The sequence below is a fragment of the Sus scrofa genome, chromosome 8 (genome assembly GCF_054392235.1).
Source record: "Sus scrofa isolate SSC_HxYL_T2T_F1_AM1 chromosome 8, Sscrofa_HxYL_maternal_Yorkshire_Landrace_v2.0, whole genome shotgun sequence".
Lineage (NCBI taxonomy): Eukaryota > Metazoa > Chordata > Mammalia > Artiodactyla > Suidae > Sus > Sus scrofa.
This window is the reverse complement of record NC_139390.1, coordinates 594,179-612,702: the sequence shown is the minus strand read 5'-3', so window position 1 is coordinate 612,702 and position 18,524 is coordinate 594,179. Positions and strand designations below refer to the sequence as shown.

The 18,524-nt window shown below is 64.6% G+C and overlaps 1 protein-coding gene across 7 annotated transcripts in view; it reads right to left on the bottom strand.

The window, feature by feature from the left end:
• The window catches only part of UVSSA (UV stimulated scaffold protein A), a 29,323-nt gene extending 15,779 nt beyond the window's left edge, over positions 1-13,544 (bottom strand). For 3 of the 7 annotated variants that reach the window (XR_014812015.1, XR_014812016.1, XM_021100878.2), the window contains exons 1-8: positions 13,509-13,544; positions 12,436-12,571; positions 11,044-11,374; positions 9,990-10,110; positions 9,091-9,408; positions 8,236-8,348; positions 8,024-8,152; positions 1,524-1,632 (exon numbers count right to left, since the gene is read on the bottom strand). Coding sequence is in view for 4 of the 7 variants with exons in the window: in XM_021100878.2 (XP_020956537.2) it covers positions 1,524-1,632; positions 8,024-8,152; positions 8,236-8,348; positions 9,091-9,408; positions 9,990-10,110; positions 11,044-11,374; positions 12,436-12,533 (1,219 nt within the window). In the remaining 3 variants the exon portion in view is untranslated. Of the gene's footprint in view, positions 1-1,523; positions 1,633-8,023; positions 8,153-8,235; positions 8,349-9,090; positions 9,409-9,989; positions 10,111-11,043; positions 11,375-12,435; positions 12,572-12,678; positions 12,784-12,901 lie in introns of all 7 variants that reach the window. The other 4 variants (XR_014812017.1, XM_021100880.2, XM_021100882.2 and 1 more) reach the window with 3 other exon arrangements.
• Between the last annotated feature and the right edge of the window lie 4,980 nt (positions 13,545-18,524).

Here is an 18,524-nt window from a genome sequence, read left to right as displayed (position 1 = left end):
GCCGTGACCAGGGACCACAGCCTCCCTCTGCTCTGTCCTGCCGGAGCACCTGGCAGGGAAGGTGAGAGCCAGCTTGGCGGTGCCCGGAGACAGCCTCCTGGTGGGGCTGGGGGTTCCCTCGAAGCAGGGCCAGCAGGGCAGACCCCGAGGGCAGTCCCTGTGCCTCACGGCCCCTGCGCCCCTGCTGGTCCCGGGCAGGGGACCAGGCCTCACCAGGCGGGGAGGCAGCGAAACCAGGCATCTGGAAGGGCAGAGGTGACCAGAGAGCATGGGAAGCGGCCCAGTGGTCCCAGGAGGCCCACGGGCAGGGACGGCGAGGTCAGTGCAGTCCGCACGGCCAGGGCACAGGGCAAGCGGGCCGGCGGACGCACCCTCAGGCAGCACGAGGACCGGGTGGTGGGGGTGTGACCCCCCAATGGGCCACGTCCTTGCCCTCCAATCACCTAATCACCTCGACTTTCTAAGAAAGCTACCTCTCATCTCACACACCCCGACGCAAACCCCCTCGCCTACTTCCCCACAGAAGCCACACGCAGTCCCGGGTTTCTGCCTCCTCTGGACAGAAGATGCCGCCTGTGCAGATGTGTCTTTGGGAGGTCGTTTGCAAAGAAGAAAAGTCTGTCTTTTTTTTTTTCAGGGCCGGACCCGCAGCATATGGAAGTTCCCAGGCGAGGGGTCTAATCGGAGCTGCAGCCACTGGCCTGCACCACAGCCACAGCCACGCCAGATCCTTAACCCACTGAGCCAGGCCAGGGATCGAATCTGCATCTTCGTGGATGCTAGTCAGATTCGTTTCCGCTGAGCCACAAGGAGAACTCCGGAAAGAAAATTCTACACAGGAGCAGGGGTCTCAGGTTTAAGGCCACCGTGTACGTTGCTGCTTCTGGGCCAGACGCCAAGCCCGTGACTCCAGAAATGGGGTGCAAGATGCCTTCTACCCTACCTGTGACACTAAGAAATGGCAACTGGGCAGCAGGGGAGCCTGAAGGACATGGGGGGCTCCCCCCAGGCCTGCCATCGACGCCTTCCAGCCCCTCAACCATCACCGCAGGGTCACCCCTCAGGCCAACACCTGCCCTCTGCTCGATGGGTGCCCTTCCCGCCCCAGACTCATCCAAGCACGGAGACCTCTGTGACCGCGCACAGGGCTGCCCCTCGCCCTGGGTGGGCTGCAGCTGCAGGGTGGGGGCTGGGCACAGGCCTGTATCCGGGCAGGGGCCTCCCTGGCCCTTGCCCTACGGGGACAGCCTGGCTGCGACCACGGGAACTGCGGGAAGGCCCACCTGCCAGGGGACAGTGGGAGCCAGGGAGGGCGGCCTCAGAGAGAACGTGGGGCTTCCGAGGACAGCTGCTCTGAGCCGCGGCCAGGCCAGGCCGAGGTGAACCGGGGCCCACCCGGCACAGGCAGGAGCGCCTGCCACAGCCAGCTCCTGGCCTGCTGGGCCCCAGACTGGACGTGAGGTCACGCCCTGAAGGGCAGGGCCCTGAGAGGGACTTCCTTCCCGCGCAGCTCGGCAGCTCACCACACGGGGGCCGCAGGAGCTCAGGGACGCAGGCCTCGTAGCCCTCCTTCTCAGGGACCTCCACGAAGTCCTCGTCGTCCTCGTCGTCCTCGTCCCCCGGGGCTGCCACCTGTGGGAACACCCGCAGCCCCCTGTGAAAACCGCGGCAGAAGCCCGAGCCCCAGGCCTGCTCCCACAGACCCTCTCAGCTTGGGGCTCTCGTCCAGCAGGACAGACCCGCCGGAGGCCGTCCCCAGGCCTCCTTCACAGGCCGACCCTTCGAGACTCCAGCCCCACAGAGCCCCTTCAGGCTGCAGGTCCCGAGAAGGCAGGGGGGGAGCTGACAGCCCGTGCGCCCAGCTCCAGCCAGGCCACCGCACCAGCCCTACCCCTGGGCCAGCTCAGGGGCCCAAGTGGTGCCGGGGTGACCACAGCACTTCTGGAACATTCTGCCCTTGAGAACAGCTAGTGTGAAAAGCCACTGAGGAAAAAGCTTCCTCTGGACCAGGCCGCCCTCCCCGCCTGCCTCCGCCCCCAGCTCCAGTGCTGTGGGCAGCGCTTGGCCTGGCGGGAGCGGCAGGGGCCCTGAGCACGGAGCGAGCACCCAGTGGAGGCTGGAGGGCCCTGCCCAAAGTGGGATGCCTGACGGCCGTGCTCAACAGAACCGAGCACTGGAGGCCCTCCTGCTCCGAGCCTGCCCTCCCAGGCCCGCACGGGTCCCTGCGCCCCCCACCACCCCCGGGACAGGCCTCAGGCAGCAACCCCAGGGGTCCCGCCTAGAGGGTGAGTGGCAGGAAGGCGCCCAGGAGCTCTAGCCCCACCTGAAACAGCTGGGGGCCGTTTCCTGCCTCCAGGCCTCTTGGGCCCAACCTGATGGAAACGGCAGGAAGACGGCTGCCCACTTAAGACCAGCCAGTGGCCGGAACCACCGGACAGGTCAGTCTCGACGGCACGGCCTTGGCGGCACAGCAGCCACCTGGATGAGGGCTGGAGGGCCTGGCCTGCTGGCCCCCAGGGCCGGAGGCCGGCCAGGCCGCAGGTGCCCGTGGCCACAGAGCCAGGCTCGGCGGTGGTGGCCGCCAGCCTTGGCCACTCTGCGGAGCCGGGAAGCCACGGAGGAGCTGCCCGCGAGCCCTAATCAGATGCAAACGCACGGCGCTCGGGCACAACCCGCAGCGAGTGGCGGGGAAGCAGAGAGACATTAATCATTGGAAACTGTAATTTTTGTTATCAGTCTAACACTGATCAAAAGGGAGGCCTGTCTCCACCGCTGACCTGTGAAACGTCCCAATTATACTCTTTGGAAATGACAGGGGCACTTAACTCCGGAGCCGAGCAAATGGCCACGATCCATCACGTTTGAATAACAATGAGCCGCGGACCTGAAAATTATTTTTGTGCGGAATCCACCCAGGAATTTATGAAAGGTGGAGAGCAGCCCAAGGTTCGAGGCGCCGCGGCCCGGCGGGCGCAGCGCGCATCAAACACTAAACAGAATTTATGTGTTTTAATTTTCTAAAAGGTAGATGTGGACTCGCGGCTACAATGCATAACACACAGCGCCCCATTTTAAATATGGGGGTCATTTTCATAAAATATTATGCTTATTGCTCACACCCTTGCGTTTCACCGGGGACCTTTTATTAAATTTTCATTTCCTAAAAGATATCTGGCCCCTTCGCCAACTATTAGGAACCGTGCCTTCTTTCTCCCCAACTCGAGCCGGCCGTTCCCATGAGGAAACGAAGCCCCGGCTCCCCTCGGTTCTTCAATCAGTGCCGACAGGACGGGGCTGCTGAGGCCGTGAGGCCCGCCTGGCCTCCGAGAGCGGCCTGCTCGGGGCCCTCGGCCAGACCCTCAGGCGCGGCCGCACGTGAAGGCTCTGGGGTGCTCATGCAGAGGCAGCTGGGATGACCCACTCCATTCTATGCTGGCACAGAGGCAGGGATGTCACCGCTGCTTCGAGCTTGAACAAATCAAGCACCAGTTCACGTTCAGGTCACATGGGGTGCACCGGGCGACCAATACTCTGAGCACCCAGGAACCCTCTATGACTGGCTCTGGGCATACTGCCTTCGGGGAGGGCAGGGGCGCCCGATGGCCTCAGGCACAGTCCCCGCAGCCAGGACCCCAGAGGGCCAAGGGCTGTTCAGAGGACACACCTATTAGGCAGGCAGAGCTCTCCAGGCCTTGGAAAGCTTGAGGCTGGGAGCAGCGGGCAGCTCCCCCAGGGGCAAGGCCATAGGTCGGGTCAGAAGCCAGCCCGGGGCACGGGGCCCGGGGCCCGGGTGGGGGCGCTGGGGCAGAGCGGGCAGGGCACAGGGAGGAAGGGGTCAGGCCACAGGTCGGGTCAGAAGCCAGCCCGGGGCCCAGGGCCTGGGTGGGGGCGCTGGGGCAGAGCGGGCAGGGCACAGGAGGAAGGGGTGAAGGCGGGAGCCCTCCGAACGGGCCAGACCTGCGGTCGGTTCGGGGGGCCGGCTCAGGGAGCCGGGCTTTCTAGCAGCCGAGAGACCCCGGCGAAGAGAGACCCCGAGGAACCTGCCCGCCCCTGGCGTGCCCACCTTCCCTGATGCTGAAGTTCCACCGCCTCGGAGGGAGCGGGCCAGGCCCCACGGGCAGCACCGGCCTTCCTCTGCTTTCTCGCCAATTGATTCTCACCCCCAGTTAAAAGGATTTAGAAAAATGAGGCTCCACGGTCATAATTAAACAAGCAATGAAATGGCTAAAATCTACAAGGGAACCAGGGTGGCGGGTTGGGGCTGCTAATTACCGGAGCGGGCGGGAGGGGAAGAGCCGCCTCCCTGCCTACCTGCCACCCGCCCGGCCTGCCACCTGCCACAGGGCCCACGGGCTGCCAGATAAATCCTGGGCATGTAATTAACTCGGGCGCCGTCTCCATCCCTTTTCACCCGAGAAACCACTTTTGTTCAGTCTCGTGTGTCCGTTTCTCTTTTTAAAACAAAGATGACGTCAGGCCTCGTCAGACAAGGGAGCCCCGGTTGCCTCTGTCTCCCCAGCTGGATGGCGACGCCTTCACCGCCCCAGCCTCTCTTATAAACTAAAAATTAAACGTGCTCAGCTGTGAGACTCGTTGTGGCCCTGCTATTTATATGCTAATGCCTCCCTGGAAGGCCGTGCAAATTGCCCGGCCAGGCCAATAGCTCATGTGCATCCCCGCTGCTGCTGCCGGGACCACCTCGCAGGGCAGAGCACAAGGGCGGGCGGGCAGAGCAGCACCTACCTCCTGCAGCGTCTGAGAGCCACCGGCCCAGGGTAACCCTCCCTCTCGCCTGCTCGCACCACGACACCGCTGCGGGCACGAGAGGACATCACTGCCCCCTCAGGTCATCCCAACGCCTGGACATCCGCTGTCGGGCTGAGGCTGGGCACCCCGATTCCCAGGAGTCGTGGCTGGCGGAGGCAGGGGACCCACGCCCTCCACTAACGGACACCCCCGCCCGGGGCTTCCAGCCCCCGACGGATGCCGGCCCTCTGCCTACGTGAGGGCGCTGGTCGCTGTGGGCCGCTCAGCCTTGGCCAGAAGGCTCAGGCAAGGCCCCCAGACCCGGTCTGCTCATCTCTAAATGGGGTTCGGATGGGAGCCTAGCTCCTTCGGCTAATTCTGGAGCACAGGGAACCACACGGGAACGCCTGGGGGCCGCCCCGGAGGGTGTCGGGCAAAGAGAGCCCGGAGGCTGCGGGTGGGGAGGGCTGGCCCCCAGCAGCTAAGACGTTTGGGTCCTCGGATCACAGGGGGACCGCGCAGACGCCGCCCCAGTTCCAGCCCTCGCAGCGCAGGGCAGCCTTGGGCATGATGGTGGTGGAGGGAGCGCGTCACCAGGAAGGCGGTTTACTGGCCCCGCCGTCGTGGATGGGGTTTCCCTGCCCCCTGGGGCGCCGCGTGGTCAACATCTCATCCCCTGCAGCCCCGCTCTGAGCTTTTCGCCTGCGAGGAGCCAGCGCTCAGCCCCAGCAGCACAGACACGCGGCCCACACAGCCGCAAGCGCGGCCGCGGTCCGGCGCAGCCCTGCGCACCCGCCCAGGCCGAAGGCAGCGGGCGACCCACGGCTGGCGAGCCTCACCTGCTCTGGGGGCCTGAGCTCCACTTTTGCAGGGAGGATGCGTCCGCACTCAAAGCCCCCGGCAGCCGCCCCAGCCCAGCAAGGGCTGAGCAGGAGAGCAGCGCGCCGGCCTCGCGGCCTCGGAAGCAAGCAAGCAAGCCAGAAGCCAAGAAAACGCCTGCACCGCCGACAGCTGACGGACTGACGCTCAGAATTATTTTTTTCTGAGTCACCGGTTGGTGGGAGATTAATATTTTGTTAATTACACAAGAGAAGGTAAGTGGTGATCATAGCCACACAATTAAACAGCAGGCAATTTAAAAGTTTTCAACGGATTTTTATCAGTTTAACAAACGGAGCAGCCCCGGGTTATTACAGCTCTCTCGAGCAGCCTGGCTGGAAACTAAATCTACCGGAGGATGCTCCGCATCGATCCACTTACGATTTATCCCCGGCCCGCCTCCCCCGAGGTGGGACAGGCGCTCTAGAAACCACACGGCCAAACGTACCTAAAGTGGCTTGAATGTTCTCCAAGGACAGAAGACAACGCGGCGACCCAAACACTGAAGCGGGAGGCCCCGAGCGGGGTGGCGCCCAGGCGCCCCGGGCCTCCAGGTTTCAGGGTGTTGAAGCCCTAGGACACGGACGCCCGTGCTGCTACTCCGCACTCCCAGCTCAGCCCGCAGTCCGGAGCCGAGCCTGAGCCAAGCCAGCGGGGAAAGGGCAGGCACGGGACCCACGTCCCTGACGCCTCACACGTGCGCAGGAGCCAGGAGCACCGGGCCAGCGAGTGCCGTCACCAGGCCTGGCTCCGAGCTCGGCGCCGAGGTGCAGACAAGGCGGAGGCGGCTACTCAGCTGGGCGCCCCAATCACTCCATCGATAGTACCGAGGACAAGCACTATCTCCGAGGGTTCTGGGGCCTCCGAGGTCAGCTCGTGGGGACGCCTGACAGGGCCTCGCCGCGCCCTCCCGCTGCAGTCCTCCACCAGGCGACCCGCCGGGCCACCCCTGGCTCAGGCCCTCAGAAGCCTCCTTGCCTGCCATCGCCTCGGGTGAGTCTGCTGACCTGACCACGTGGCCACATGCCCCCTGGGCTTTGGGGCTGCCAGGAAGCTCCTCGGATTCACCCCAGCAGCTGGCCTCACCCAGTGATCCTCAAGGGGCTGTGGGATGAGCAGGGCCGGGCCGTGTCAGGCCACACAGGAGGTTCTGTGGCCAGATCTGGCCTCGACTCCTGCCAGACCAGCAGGGCAGGCTGCCCCAGCTTAGTCGCCCCTCTTGGCTCTGCCTGAAGCCCGCGCTGCCTTGAGAACGCCCACTGCACACCTAGGTGTGTCACCCCAGCCCCGCCAGACACAGCTACAGAAAAGCGGCCTTCGTGCAGGGCAGGCGGGGCCTTGGAGGCCCGGAAGGGGTGCACAGGACAGAGCCCGGTGCCTCCGCTGGTCACTGCCCCCAGGCCCACCTCTGCCCTGGCGCTGCGACCGCATCTGCCGAGATGCAGAAATCAATCCCCAGACCTGCTGGGACGAGCCCACCAGACCCGCCCCTCCCCTGACCACAGCCCCTCTGCCACCGAAACAAGCACCCTGGTCAAAAGGCACAGCACTTGCTTCCTGTCCCGTCCCACTCCTGAGCGAAGCCAGTGCTGGAGGAACTGACCTGCAGCCGTGGAGTCAGGCCAGGCCCCCAGCTGCCGACCAGGCCCCGCGGTCAGGAGAAGGGCAAGCTCGCCCCCTGCCGGCTCCCGGGCTGCACGCCCAGACACACGCCCTTCCCGGCCACCAGCCCCTGGGGGCCGGGCCTGGAGCCGAGCGCCGGCCGCTCTCGGCTCCCAGTCCCCACTCCCAGTCCCCGAACGGGTCCCGTCACGGCTCCCTGCCCCCCCACCCCCCCACCCCAGGGACCCCTCTCTCCCTCAGTCCTTCTCTGGTACAAAGGCCCACGAGAGGAGACCTGGATGCCACAACCTCTGAGGCTCCGGGTCAGTGCGGGGGCCTGGGGTCAGGCTCAGGGTTCAGAACCGGGCCTCACACCTGCCCCCACGCCACACGCCTTGCTGGGGCCGCAGTCCTCACAGGACCAACGCCCCCTCGGCCCTCGTGGTGCCTGGGAGGTGGCAACAGATGTCCAGCAGATGGCGGCCTCAAGCACCCCCCAGAGCCCGAGAAGGCGGCCTTCCGGCTTTTGTGCCCTGCGGGCATCCTTGGCAACGGCCCCTGAAGAAACGCGGGGGCCCTGAGTGCCCCTCCCCAGGTCCCCTTCCACCTCCCGCCCCCTCCTGCCCCCTCCCGCCCAGATCCTGTCCCAGCCCCCCTGCCTATAGGGACAGCCTGGCTGTGGCCTCCGGTCCTTGGGTTCACGGCTCCCACCGAGGAGGAGCACGGACCATCCCAGGCCGAGCTCCAGTCAGAGGGGAGGGCCCCCTGCCGTCCCCGGCTGGCCGGCGGCACTCACCTCCCTCCGGCGGGGCCCCTGGGGCACGATGTCCAGCTCCCGGGATCTCCTCAGGGCCGTTTCCAGCTCGGCCTTCAGGTCGATGGCGCCCTCCAGGTGCCCCCCGTGTGTCCCCGCGCGAGTGAAGAGCTGCGGGGGCAGGGTGTCACTCGGCGGGCCAGGCACCCTCCTTGCCCCAGGGCGCCCTTGCCCCCTGCCCGCGCCCAGCCCACCTGGACCCAGGCGCTCACGGCCGGCAGGAACTTGTTCTGGATGAGCCTGAGCGCGTCCTGGGCCGCGTGGATGACGGCCAAGTTGTCCTCGTCCTCCCGCACCCTCAGGCTGTCTGCAACGAGCACGCGGGTCACGGGGAGACCACTGCCGGGGCCACCCGTACTGCTGCCCATGCCGCTGCGCCAGGGGTCCCCAGGGAGGAGGCTCACGGCCTTGCGCTGTAGGCCGAGGTGGAGCCGGCCTGACCCCAACGCCTCTCTCCACACCAGGCTGACGCTGCCCTCAGGACAGAAGCCCCAGCTGCCCCTCCACGTCAGGGCCGGGGGGGGGGGGGGGGCTCGCTCCAGACCCGCCCACCCAGGCAACCCTCAGCCGGGTCCCACCTCCTGTGTGCCACCTGTGTCCCCGGCCCAGGCAGACTGGCGATAGTTCATTGGGGCCTGCAGGGCTCAAGACGCTGGGGGCCTAGGTCTCCCCCAGCCCCACCCACACCCCAGCAAGGGGCCTGGGCCACAGGTGGTGAACGGATGGTTGGTGCCCCTCTCCCGCTGGTGGCTGGCATAGGGGCCAGCGTGTCACCTCTCAGGACAAGCACAGGGCCACGGTGTTTCTCAACAGCATCCTTCGTCCCCGTCGCCCTCTGACCGCCCCCCAGGCTCCCCACCACTCAGAGCGTCAGGCCCGCCCTCGCACCATGCTGCCCGTCACAGCAGGGCCAGTGGCCACAGACGCCGCAGCCTTAGGCCCCCACCCCCGCCGTGGCCCCAAGAAGCCCAAGCTCAGAAGTCTCCCCGAGGCCCATGGCCACGAGGCCCGGCATGGCAGAGCCTGGCCACAGCTGGGGGAGAGAGTACCTGAGGACAGCTCCACGTCCAGGGTGTACTGGCGGGAGCCCAGCCCGTGGCGCCGCACGAACTCCTCCTGGTCGCTGTCCTCATCCTCCGAGGGCAGCACCCCCGCGCCCACGGCTGCTGGGCAGCGTGCACAGGCGGGCAGAGACCTGCTGCAGCAGGGCTGCTCCTCGTCACCGAGGTCCGGGGGACCCTCCTCAGCCGCAGCAGGGGCCACGGCAGGCAAGGCGGCCCCTGGGCTCAGGCCAAGGTCCAAGGGCACCAGCAGCCGGAAGCAGCTCTCCACCTCGGTGAGGCAGCGCCGGATCTCCCCGGTCATCTCTGGGAGGAGAGACAGGCCCGCTGGCTCCCACCAGCAGCGCCGCGCCACCGCCCTGGGACGGCCTGGGGTGGCCCGGCCACCTGCAGCTGCACATCCCCTGCCTGAGACTGTCTGCCGGCTGCCGCAAGGCCACTCTCCGGGAGGTCCCGGTACGGCCTGCCTTATGCTGCCACCACGCCGGGTGGCATCGGTGGACACGGGTGAGGTGCCTCCGTGCCCAGAGCACCATCGGACAAGCACCGCTTTCCCGGGGCGAGCGCAGCTCACTGTCCCGCCTGGGAGCTCCCTGGGGCCGCCCAGCTCCTGCCTTAGGCCTTCGGGAGGCTGGGCTTCCGGCAGCGCCTTTGACCCTGCTGCCTCCCACGCTGCTCGCACCCCAGCTGCCCCCCTCGGGAAGGGCTGCCCCCCTCGGGAAGGGCTGGCTGCGGGAGGCACACGGTGGGGCTGGCGACGAGGCCGGCAAGACCACAGTGGCGCAGCCGAGGGGCGTTGGGCCCCTGGCGGCTCAGACCACTGCGGACACTCGGCTCCGGCAGGGCCGCCGGGCGCAGGAGAGCGCGGAGGGCCGGTCCCAGCTCACCTTCCATCTCCCTGGCCGCCCGCTCCGACCTCTCCCTGTAGATCCTGTCCAGTCGCTTCTGTTTCTCCTCCGCCCGCTTTCTTTCGGCCAGAGTCCGAGCATCCACGTCTTGAAAGTCCACCTGAGACATTAAGGTGAAGATGAGACGTGACTCGACAGAACTCAAAGAAAACTAGAGGCAAAACGAGCCCGAGGAGCTCCCGGCGGGGCGCAGCCATGACGAACCCGACTGGCACCCGTGAGGGCTCGGGTTCGGTCCCTGGCCTCGCTCAGTGGGTTAAGGCCCGGCGTTGCCATGAGCTGTGGTGTGGGCTGCAGACGCAGCTCGGATCCCGTATCACTACGGCTGTGGTGGAGGCCGGCAGCTGCACATCTAATTCGACCCCTAGCCCGAGAACCCCCATGTGCCTCTCGTGCGGCCCAAAAACGCAAAACACAAAAACGAGCCTGAGGGAAGCCCCGCAGCCCCAGCCCTGAGCAACTCAAGCTCACACCCGATGTTTAACCCCGGGAAAGAACACAACCAGCAGCGTTCCCTAACAAGACACGAGAAGCCCAGACTGCCGGCCTCCTCTGCTGCAGGTGGGAAGGTGGCCGGCCCCTCCCGTTAGCGGGAAGGAGGCTGCTAGCTGCGCCCAGGGTCCTGGGGCCTGAGAGGGGCCTCAGGAAAGGCAGGATCCACGGGCTCAGAGCAGGGAGAGGCCACGAGCTGCTGTGGCAGGTGGGGGATGCTGGCGGGTTTCATCCACCCAGACTGGCCAGAGCGCACAGCGGCCCAGGCAGGACTCAGGGAGAGAGAGCCGGGATGGCCTGGGAAAGGCGGCCGCAGAGGAGGCTGCACGTGAGCAGCTGGCTCTGCCTGCTGCCCTCCCCTCACTGTGGAAAGAGCCCAAAGGCTCAGCGCCACCCACACGCAGGGATGCGCCGACACGGCTGTCTCAGAAGCCCCGCGGCCCATGCCGGGTACTGTCCACCCACCCACTCCCCTGCCCAGTGCCCAGGGCCAGGCCCGCCTCTCCTCCAGGACAGGCAGCGCCGTGCCAGGCCTGCTCACCTGCTTGCTGTGCCTTAAGAAGTGGAAGCCCACGGCCAGCTTCTTATAGGCTGAGCCATACTTCTCGTTCCAGCCACGGACGGCCTGAGTGGCGGCCTGCCTCAGCCTCTGCGCGACGTCCCTGGGGAGGGGCAGGGGCCGCTCGTGGTTGGTGCCCAGCGTGAGCTCCAGGAACTCCTGGAAGTTGGAAACAACCAGCATCCTGAACTGGTGAGACCGGGTGAAGAGCTGGTCCAGGACTTGGAAGGCGGAGAGGCGGACCTCGGCGTGGTCCTGGCGGAGCTGGGCCATCAGCAGGTGGTAGGCGTGGCTGAGCTGCTCTTCTGAAGACCTGGGGACAGAGCCGCCCTCATCAAGTGCTTGACACACGCGCAAGGGGGGCCTCGCAGTCCTCTGCCCGTCCCCCAGTCCCCCGGAACAGGGAGGACAAACGGCCCGCGGGCCAAATCCCCTGCCTGTTTCGGTATGGCTGCGAAGCCAAGCGCGGTTTTCACTTCTTTGGCTAAGGCTGGCCAAGAGACGGCCACTTCCTGCCCTGCTGCATGAGATTCGGCGTTGGGCACCTACTTTCACCGGGACACGGGCATGTCCATCCCCACGCCTGGCTGGCAAGAGGCAGACTTTACTGCCAGAGCCCATGCTGCTGGGTCAAGGGCTGCCGGCCCCACCCCCAAAGCTCCGGGGACTTCTGCCCTAGGAGGGGCAGGCACACACCCTTACCCCCTCTTGCTTCTCCTTTTCCCAGGAACCTCCACTCTTTAAGCCCCGCTGTTTGGAGGTTTTCTGGGGTGTGCAGTGAAACCTGATCTCAGGTTTTTACCCAAATGTAAACACTCCTCACTTAAGCTCTCCTGTTTTGCAAATACAGAACAAGGATAACAGCAACCACCTCGGCTTATGTACCCGCATCTGGGAGGAAAAGAGAGGGGTGTATGTGTTCCAAAGACAGGTAGGTCCTCAAAACAAAGCAAATGAAACCAAGTGTTCTCTTGTGGCGCAGCCGATTAAGGACCTAGGGTTGTCACTACTGTGGCTCGGGTTCAATCCCTGGCCCAGGAACTTCCACATGCCAAACAGGCAGCCAGGAAAAACCAGACAGGTAGGTCCTGCTGAGCCGCAGAGCCCACTCTGACCTCCAGCCTCCTTCCCGTGGTACGGAAAGGCAGAACCCGCAGCCCCGCTGTGTCCTCCCCACCTCAGGACAGGACCACTGCCCCGGGCTGGGGGCCGCAGGGCCCTGGGAGTGTTCCTTTGCCGCTTCTTCCCCAGCAGATGGGCATCCTGGGGACAGGCAGGGGAGGGCTGACCCCAGGGGGAGCTGGACAACCTCCCAGGGCTGTCAGGACTTGTGGAGCCAGCCCGTCACCGTGAAAGGCTGAACCTCAGACGTACTTGCAAATCTTCTTCAGCTCCTTCATCTTCCCAGGACTCAGCTGGGGTTCTCCCGACATCGTGAGCTCTTCCACCAACTTTGAGAGCTGCTGCTCCATGTGTAGAAATGCGGAGCACAGAGGTGCTAAGCAACTACCTGTAGGGGCACGCGGTACTTCAGGGCTCTTGACTTTATTAACGACTGTGTGCTGGGCTCTACTGCATGCTGGGCACTGGGACATGGGTGCAAGGCTGGGTCCTCACGGCCTGGCCTCTGCCAGATGAACCTCCTGGACCATCTCACAGGGGTTGCTGTGTTTCTGTGAAATACCACAATTCAAGGCGAGATGCCAGGCCGGGCCAAGGACTCTGGGGGAGTAATTAAGAAAAGGACAATAACTCTCACGCTGAGCGGGGCAGAGGCTGCAGTCAAGGCTCTGTCCCACCCATCCCGAGTTAAGGGAAGGAACGGAACTGTCTGCGTTACGTTTAAATCAGTTTTCCACACGACTGCCGCGGCGCCTCTTCCCTGCCAACTCTGCTATTCACCCGCAGGCCACAGGCAGCCTCCAGAGAGCAAAGCCAGTGGCTGCGACTTGACCACCGCGCGGGGCGCCGCCCAGAGACCGGTGTCCAGGAGGCCAAGGCGCCCGCGCAGCAGGTGCGCAGGCAGGAAGGGGCCGGGTCGCTCAACGCCCACGGGGGCACGGGTGGCCAGGACGCCTGGGGGGCCGTAGGGCTCAGCTTCATTGGGCGGAAGGAGGGACGGACGGGGCAGGTGTGCCCAGCCTCCCCCGGCGCGCTCGCCAACGGTAACGTGTAGGGTCACGACATGGGCTCAATACACCCGCGGCGGCCGAGGCCAGGGTCCCTCTCTCGAGCACACCCCCAGCACCGCGCGGCCCAAGGACCCGTCGGGCCGACCTGCGGGTGCGTGGGGAGCCCCGGCGGCGGGGAGGCGGGGCCGGGAGCAGCGTCCGGGGAGGGGTGCAGGAGGGGCGTCCCGCGAGAAGGCGCGCCCTCGGACCCCGCCCCGCCGCCCCTTCCCCCTGCCCCTTCCCCCCGCCCAGCGGCGCGGCGACCTCGGCACCTACCGCGCGACCAGGCCGCTCGCCTCGCCCCGCCCTTCCGGCGAAGGGCCCGCCCCCGTCACGTGCCCCCGATCGCTGCAGTGGTTGGCTCGCTCCGGCCCCGGCGGCGCGAGGGCGAAGGTCGGCGCGGCCAGGACCGCATCGACCGGGCGACGCCGCCGCCGCTGTCACGCTAGCCCGCCCCTTCCGGTGGGGGCCCCGCCCACGCCTGTCACATGACCCCGAGCGACGGCGGGCCCTGACCCGGGAGGCGCGGATGCCGGGTCGCGGCCGAAGTCTGCGCGGTGACGCAGGCGCGCTCCCGGCGGGGGCGGGGCCGCTGGGGAGAGCGACGCGCGAGAAAAAGGAGGCGGGCGGGCGCAGCAAGTCCTTAAAGGGGCCGCGTGCGCGGGCCAAGGGTGGGGCGGGCCTGAGGGGTGCGAACGCGGCCTCCTCCGCGCGACCGCTGGAAGGGTGGCGGTGCTCGGGTCAGCCCCCGCGACAGGGCGTCCGGACGGGCACCGCTCGGAGGGCCCGAATGGGGACAGGGTGGAGGCGGGTGCCCCCAGCCCTCCGCCGAGGGTTGCGACCCTGCTGTCGGCAAAGAGCGTCGGCTGCGCGGCTGTGTTTCCCAGGTCCGAGGGCCGCGCAGGGAGCGGTGTCCGGGGCACCCTTCCAGGCCTGTTTCCCGCCCGCCCGGTGGTCCCACGAAACGGAGGCGGGGGCTCCTCGGCTTGGGCATTTGCTCCTCACGCAGCCGGGGACCCCAAGTGCCAGGTGATGCCCCCGAGCCAGTGGACCGCCGTGGGCCAGCCGCCGGGACATGTGCACCAGGTGTTCTCCCGCCCGCCGCTTCCCGCCTCCCAGCCCCGGGCGCCCGGCCCTCTGTTGGGCTCTGCGCCGCAGCCCAGGGCCTCCACACCGGCCGCGCCCCCGCTCTTGTTTCTGCCTTCCCTTGGCAGGCCCGCTTGGCTCTCAGTGCCCACGGCACCAGCACAGACGGGCGCCAGGGAGCGAGCGAGTTGGGGGTTTTCAGGGCCGGGGAGGGGCAGAGTGGAGCGAAGGCACTGAAGACGGGCACCTCCCGGAAGGTGGACGTCGCGGCCATGGCACAGGCCTTCGTGCAGCGGTGGAGACAGCCCCGTGCCCCTCAGGTGACGGGGCAGAGTGGGCCTGCCTTCAGCCAAAACCGGCTGCAGCACTGGTGCGCTTCAACAGGGGTTCGCCTTCAAAACAGGACACTAGGTGAAAGGAGGCCGTCACAAAGGCCAGATGGAGGGTGAGGCCATTTAGACGGCAATGCTTGCAAAAGGCAAGTCCAAAGCAGACTTGTCACCCGTGTGGGCTGCTGTCGGGGTGAAGGGAAGCAGCTGCTGATGGCCGCAGAGGTTCTTTTTTGGGGTGACAAACATGATCTAGACTTTTTTTTAATGGTTTTTATTTTTTCCATTGTAGCAGGTTTACATGATCTAGACTTTTTTGGCCACTCCCCAGGCATGCTTAAATTCCCAGGCCGGGGATGGAACCTGCACCACAGCAGTGACAATGCTGAGTCTTCACCTGCTGGACCACCAGGGAGCTCCCGTGATCTGGAATTAGAAGTGGTTGCCCATCTCATCGCCATACTAAACCTGGCGTTGTACACGTTGAAAGGGTGGCTCTGTGACAGTACATCTCCATGAGCGGCTAAGAAAGAGGAGAGGAGTTCCTGTCATGGTTCCGTGGTTAACGAATCCAACTAGGAACCATGAGGTTGCGGGTTCGACCCCTGGCCTCCCTCCGTGGGTTAAGGATCTGGCATTGCCATGAACTGTGGTGTAGGCCACAGACGCAGCTCGGATCTGGCGTGGCTATGGCTGTGGTGTAGGCTGGCAGCTGCAGCTCTGATTAGACCCCTAGCCTGGGAACCTCCATATACTGTGGGCGTGGCCTAAAAAGACAAAAAAAAAAAAAAAAGAAAGAAAGAGGAGAGGAAAAAAATAATTTTTTTCAAAAAGGAATTCCTGTTGTGGCTCAGTGGTAATGAACCTGACTAGTATCCATGAGGACACAGGTTCGATCCCTGGCCTTGCTCAGTGGGTTAAATATCCGGCTTTGCTGTGAGCTGTGGTGTAGGTCGGCAGCTGTAGCTCCGATTCGATCCCTAGTCTGGAAACCTCCATGTGCTGTGGGTACGGCCCTAAGAAGACAAAAAAAAAAGAAATGAAAGCAGATGTGAATAAGGGGATAGATAGTCCACATTCCTGGCCTGAATTGCGTCCCCAACCATCCCCAACTCGCTCAAACCCTGATCCTTGTGTGACTGTTTTGGAGGTATTTAAGGTTAAGTGAGGTCGTAAGAGTGGGGCCCCCATCCTGGAGAAATGGCACCCTTAGGAGAAGAAGAGCCCTGTGAGGACGTGGGGGAGGCTGCTGGCCCCAGAACCCCGGACGTCTGACCTCAGGCATCCTGCAGAAACACCGTCCTGTCAGCAGCCTGGCCTGTGCTGCTGTTAAGCAGCCTGAGCAGACTGGGCTGCGCTCAAACTGATCGAGAGGTTCAATGCTGTTCCATTTTAATCCCAGCGGCCTTTTTGGGGGAGGGTTGAGGGGGTAGATTTTCCATGCTGATTCTAAAATTTATGTGGCGATGCAAGGTTATTACAACAGCCAAGATGACTTTCCAACGTAGAAGATAAATAGACAAAAGGGACACTCCCTGGTTTCAAGATTTCCATGAAAGCTGCAGTGACCAAGATGCAGTGCGGTGTCGGCACCAGAAACGCACCCGGAGTCACAGGCAGGGGACCGCTTTTCCCACCAAAGGGGCCAGCGTTACTCCATGGGGAGAGATGACCCTCCAGTCAATTTGTGACTTGTTCCAGATCTAAACATAAAAGCTAAAACTAAATCTTCTAGAAGATCTAAAAGAATACCACTGTGACCTTGGGGTAGGCAAGTATTTCTCAGAACATAAAAAGGTACCACCATAAAAAAAAATCGATAAACTGAACTCCTCTAAGAGGAAAACCTCTGCTGATCAGATGACACCGTCAATAAAGTGTAAGTACATATTTGACAAAAACCTGTATCCAGAATATCTAATGAGTTCCTATTAATCAAGATAAGAGTTAATCCAATAAAAACGGGCAGGAGACGCGCTCAGATTTATGCTTAGCCAATCAGCAAGCCGGAAGGCGCTCAGGTCGCTGGTCGTCAGGCCGACCCAGACCAGTAAAGCCGAGGGGCAGACGGCACAGAGGACCAGGCAGGGCAGTGGAGGGCTGTGTGGAGGGGCGGCCCCCCGGGGAAAGTCCTTGGCACCAGGACAAAGCGACTCTGCCTGCAGATGTTTACCTAAGAGAAAGGAAGGAAAGTGCAGAGACCTCGGCGCCAAGCATCACGGGAACCGGCCTGGGTCCCCGGCGGGACGCTCGCGCAGGCGGTGGTGTGCGGGGGCGAAGCACCGGCCCGCCGGGACCACAGGCATTTCTGGGCCGCAGTTCGACCTGAGTGAAAGCAAAACTCACCCGAGTTGTCGGAACCGGAGCGCCGGCCGCGTCAAGGGCATGTGGACAACCGGGCGCCCCCTGGGCCGGTTGGTTCGAGCGTGTGAACGGTGCTCAAACTCCCCCCGCCGCTGACTCAAGATCCCCGTTTCAGCCTGTGCCATTTTCACCTCAGCCCCGCAAGGGCACAGTGAGGAGGAGCTCACAGCGGGCGGACCGTCTAGACGGAAGCCGGGACGCGGACGGCGAGCCTGAGGAGCGGCTGTGGGAGCGGGCACGCACGCTGGCCGGCTGTCTGTCCAGCAGAGGTTCACACGCGGCCCGCAGCTCTGCATCCACCAGCAGAAGTGCTCCGGGCAGCTTTGCTGGGTACAAACCTGTGAGTGGTGGGGGGTAGGTCACTGCTCCACGTGTCCAGTGGGCACCACACGCACGGTGGAAGGACCAGCTAGCCCTGCCCTGGGGTGAGCCCTACAGGCAGCTGCCGGCGAGGTTCCATTTTCACCAAGTCTCAGAACTGGCAGGGCCACCCTCCCCAAGAACCAGCCCTGCCAGCACACCGACCTGGCTAGGACCCGGGGCACCCGGGGCAGCCTACGCACTGGGCTGGTGCCCGTGGCAAATTCATCCCGACCTGTGTGCTCTGCTAAGACCTACTTCTGTAGAAAGGAGCAAGGCAAGAAGGCAGGCGGTGACCATGGAGGGAGGGAGTGGAGACCCCCGCTGTCCCCCTTTGGGTGTGGATGGTCTCGAAGGACCCACCACCCCTGCCGCCAACTGTGCCCTGCACGTCTGCCGAGCTGCGAGCCCACGGGCGTGTCAGGCCCCACTGGCGGCAGGGGTGCCCAGGGCTCGGGGAGACCCCACTCAGATGGTGCTGCCATCCTTGGCCATGGTCTTTTGGGGACAGGGACCCAAGACACAGGGTCAGCAGGGGCACCTGGCAGGAAGCTGCAGCTGCTGGCAGCCAGCAAGAAGCCCAGACGGGCCGAGGGCTGGGGAGGCACAGCTGTGAGGTTAGGAAGATGCGCAGAGGAACCCAGGGGCTTGGCTGGTGTGGTGGAGAATGGGTGTGAGCGGCCAGCGAGCAGAGGCCACGGGCGCGCAGTGGCCATAGCAGGAAATGTCTGCAGGGGCAGCGAGCATAGGCTGGGCGCTGGGCACGTAGGTGGCCCCGACAGGCATGCCCTGCCCTGCACTGCCCTGCCCAGGACGGCCTCCTGCAGATTCTGAGCCCCTTTGGCCGGAGTGAGAATTAAGAGCAGGCCTTGGCCTAAGGGAACTGGGCAGCGACTGGACTGCTGGGGGCCCACGTGGATGGCCCGTGCAGCACCGTTCCTGCCAGCGTCCAGAGGGTGGATCTCAGGGAACACTGCCCCTCTTCCGGGCCTGGTGCCTGCTTAGCAGGAGACACCCTCGGCTTCCCAGGCCCCTTACAAGAACCCCAGTGGGACCCCCCGGCACCAGGTGCTGCTTGGGGGAGCAGCTGTGAGGCTGAAGGGGCCCTGGGCACAGCCACTGCTGCTTCGCACCAAACAAGAAGGAGAAAGCC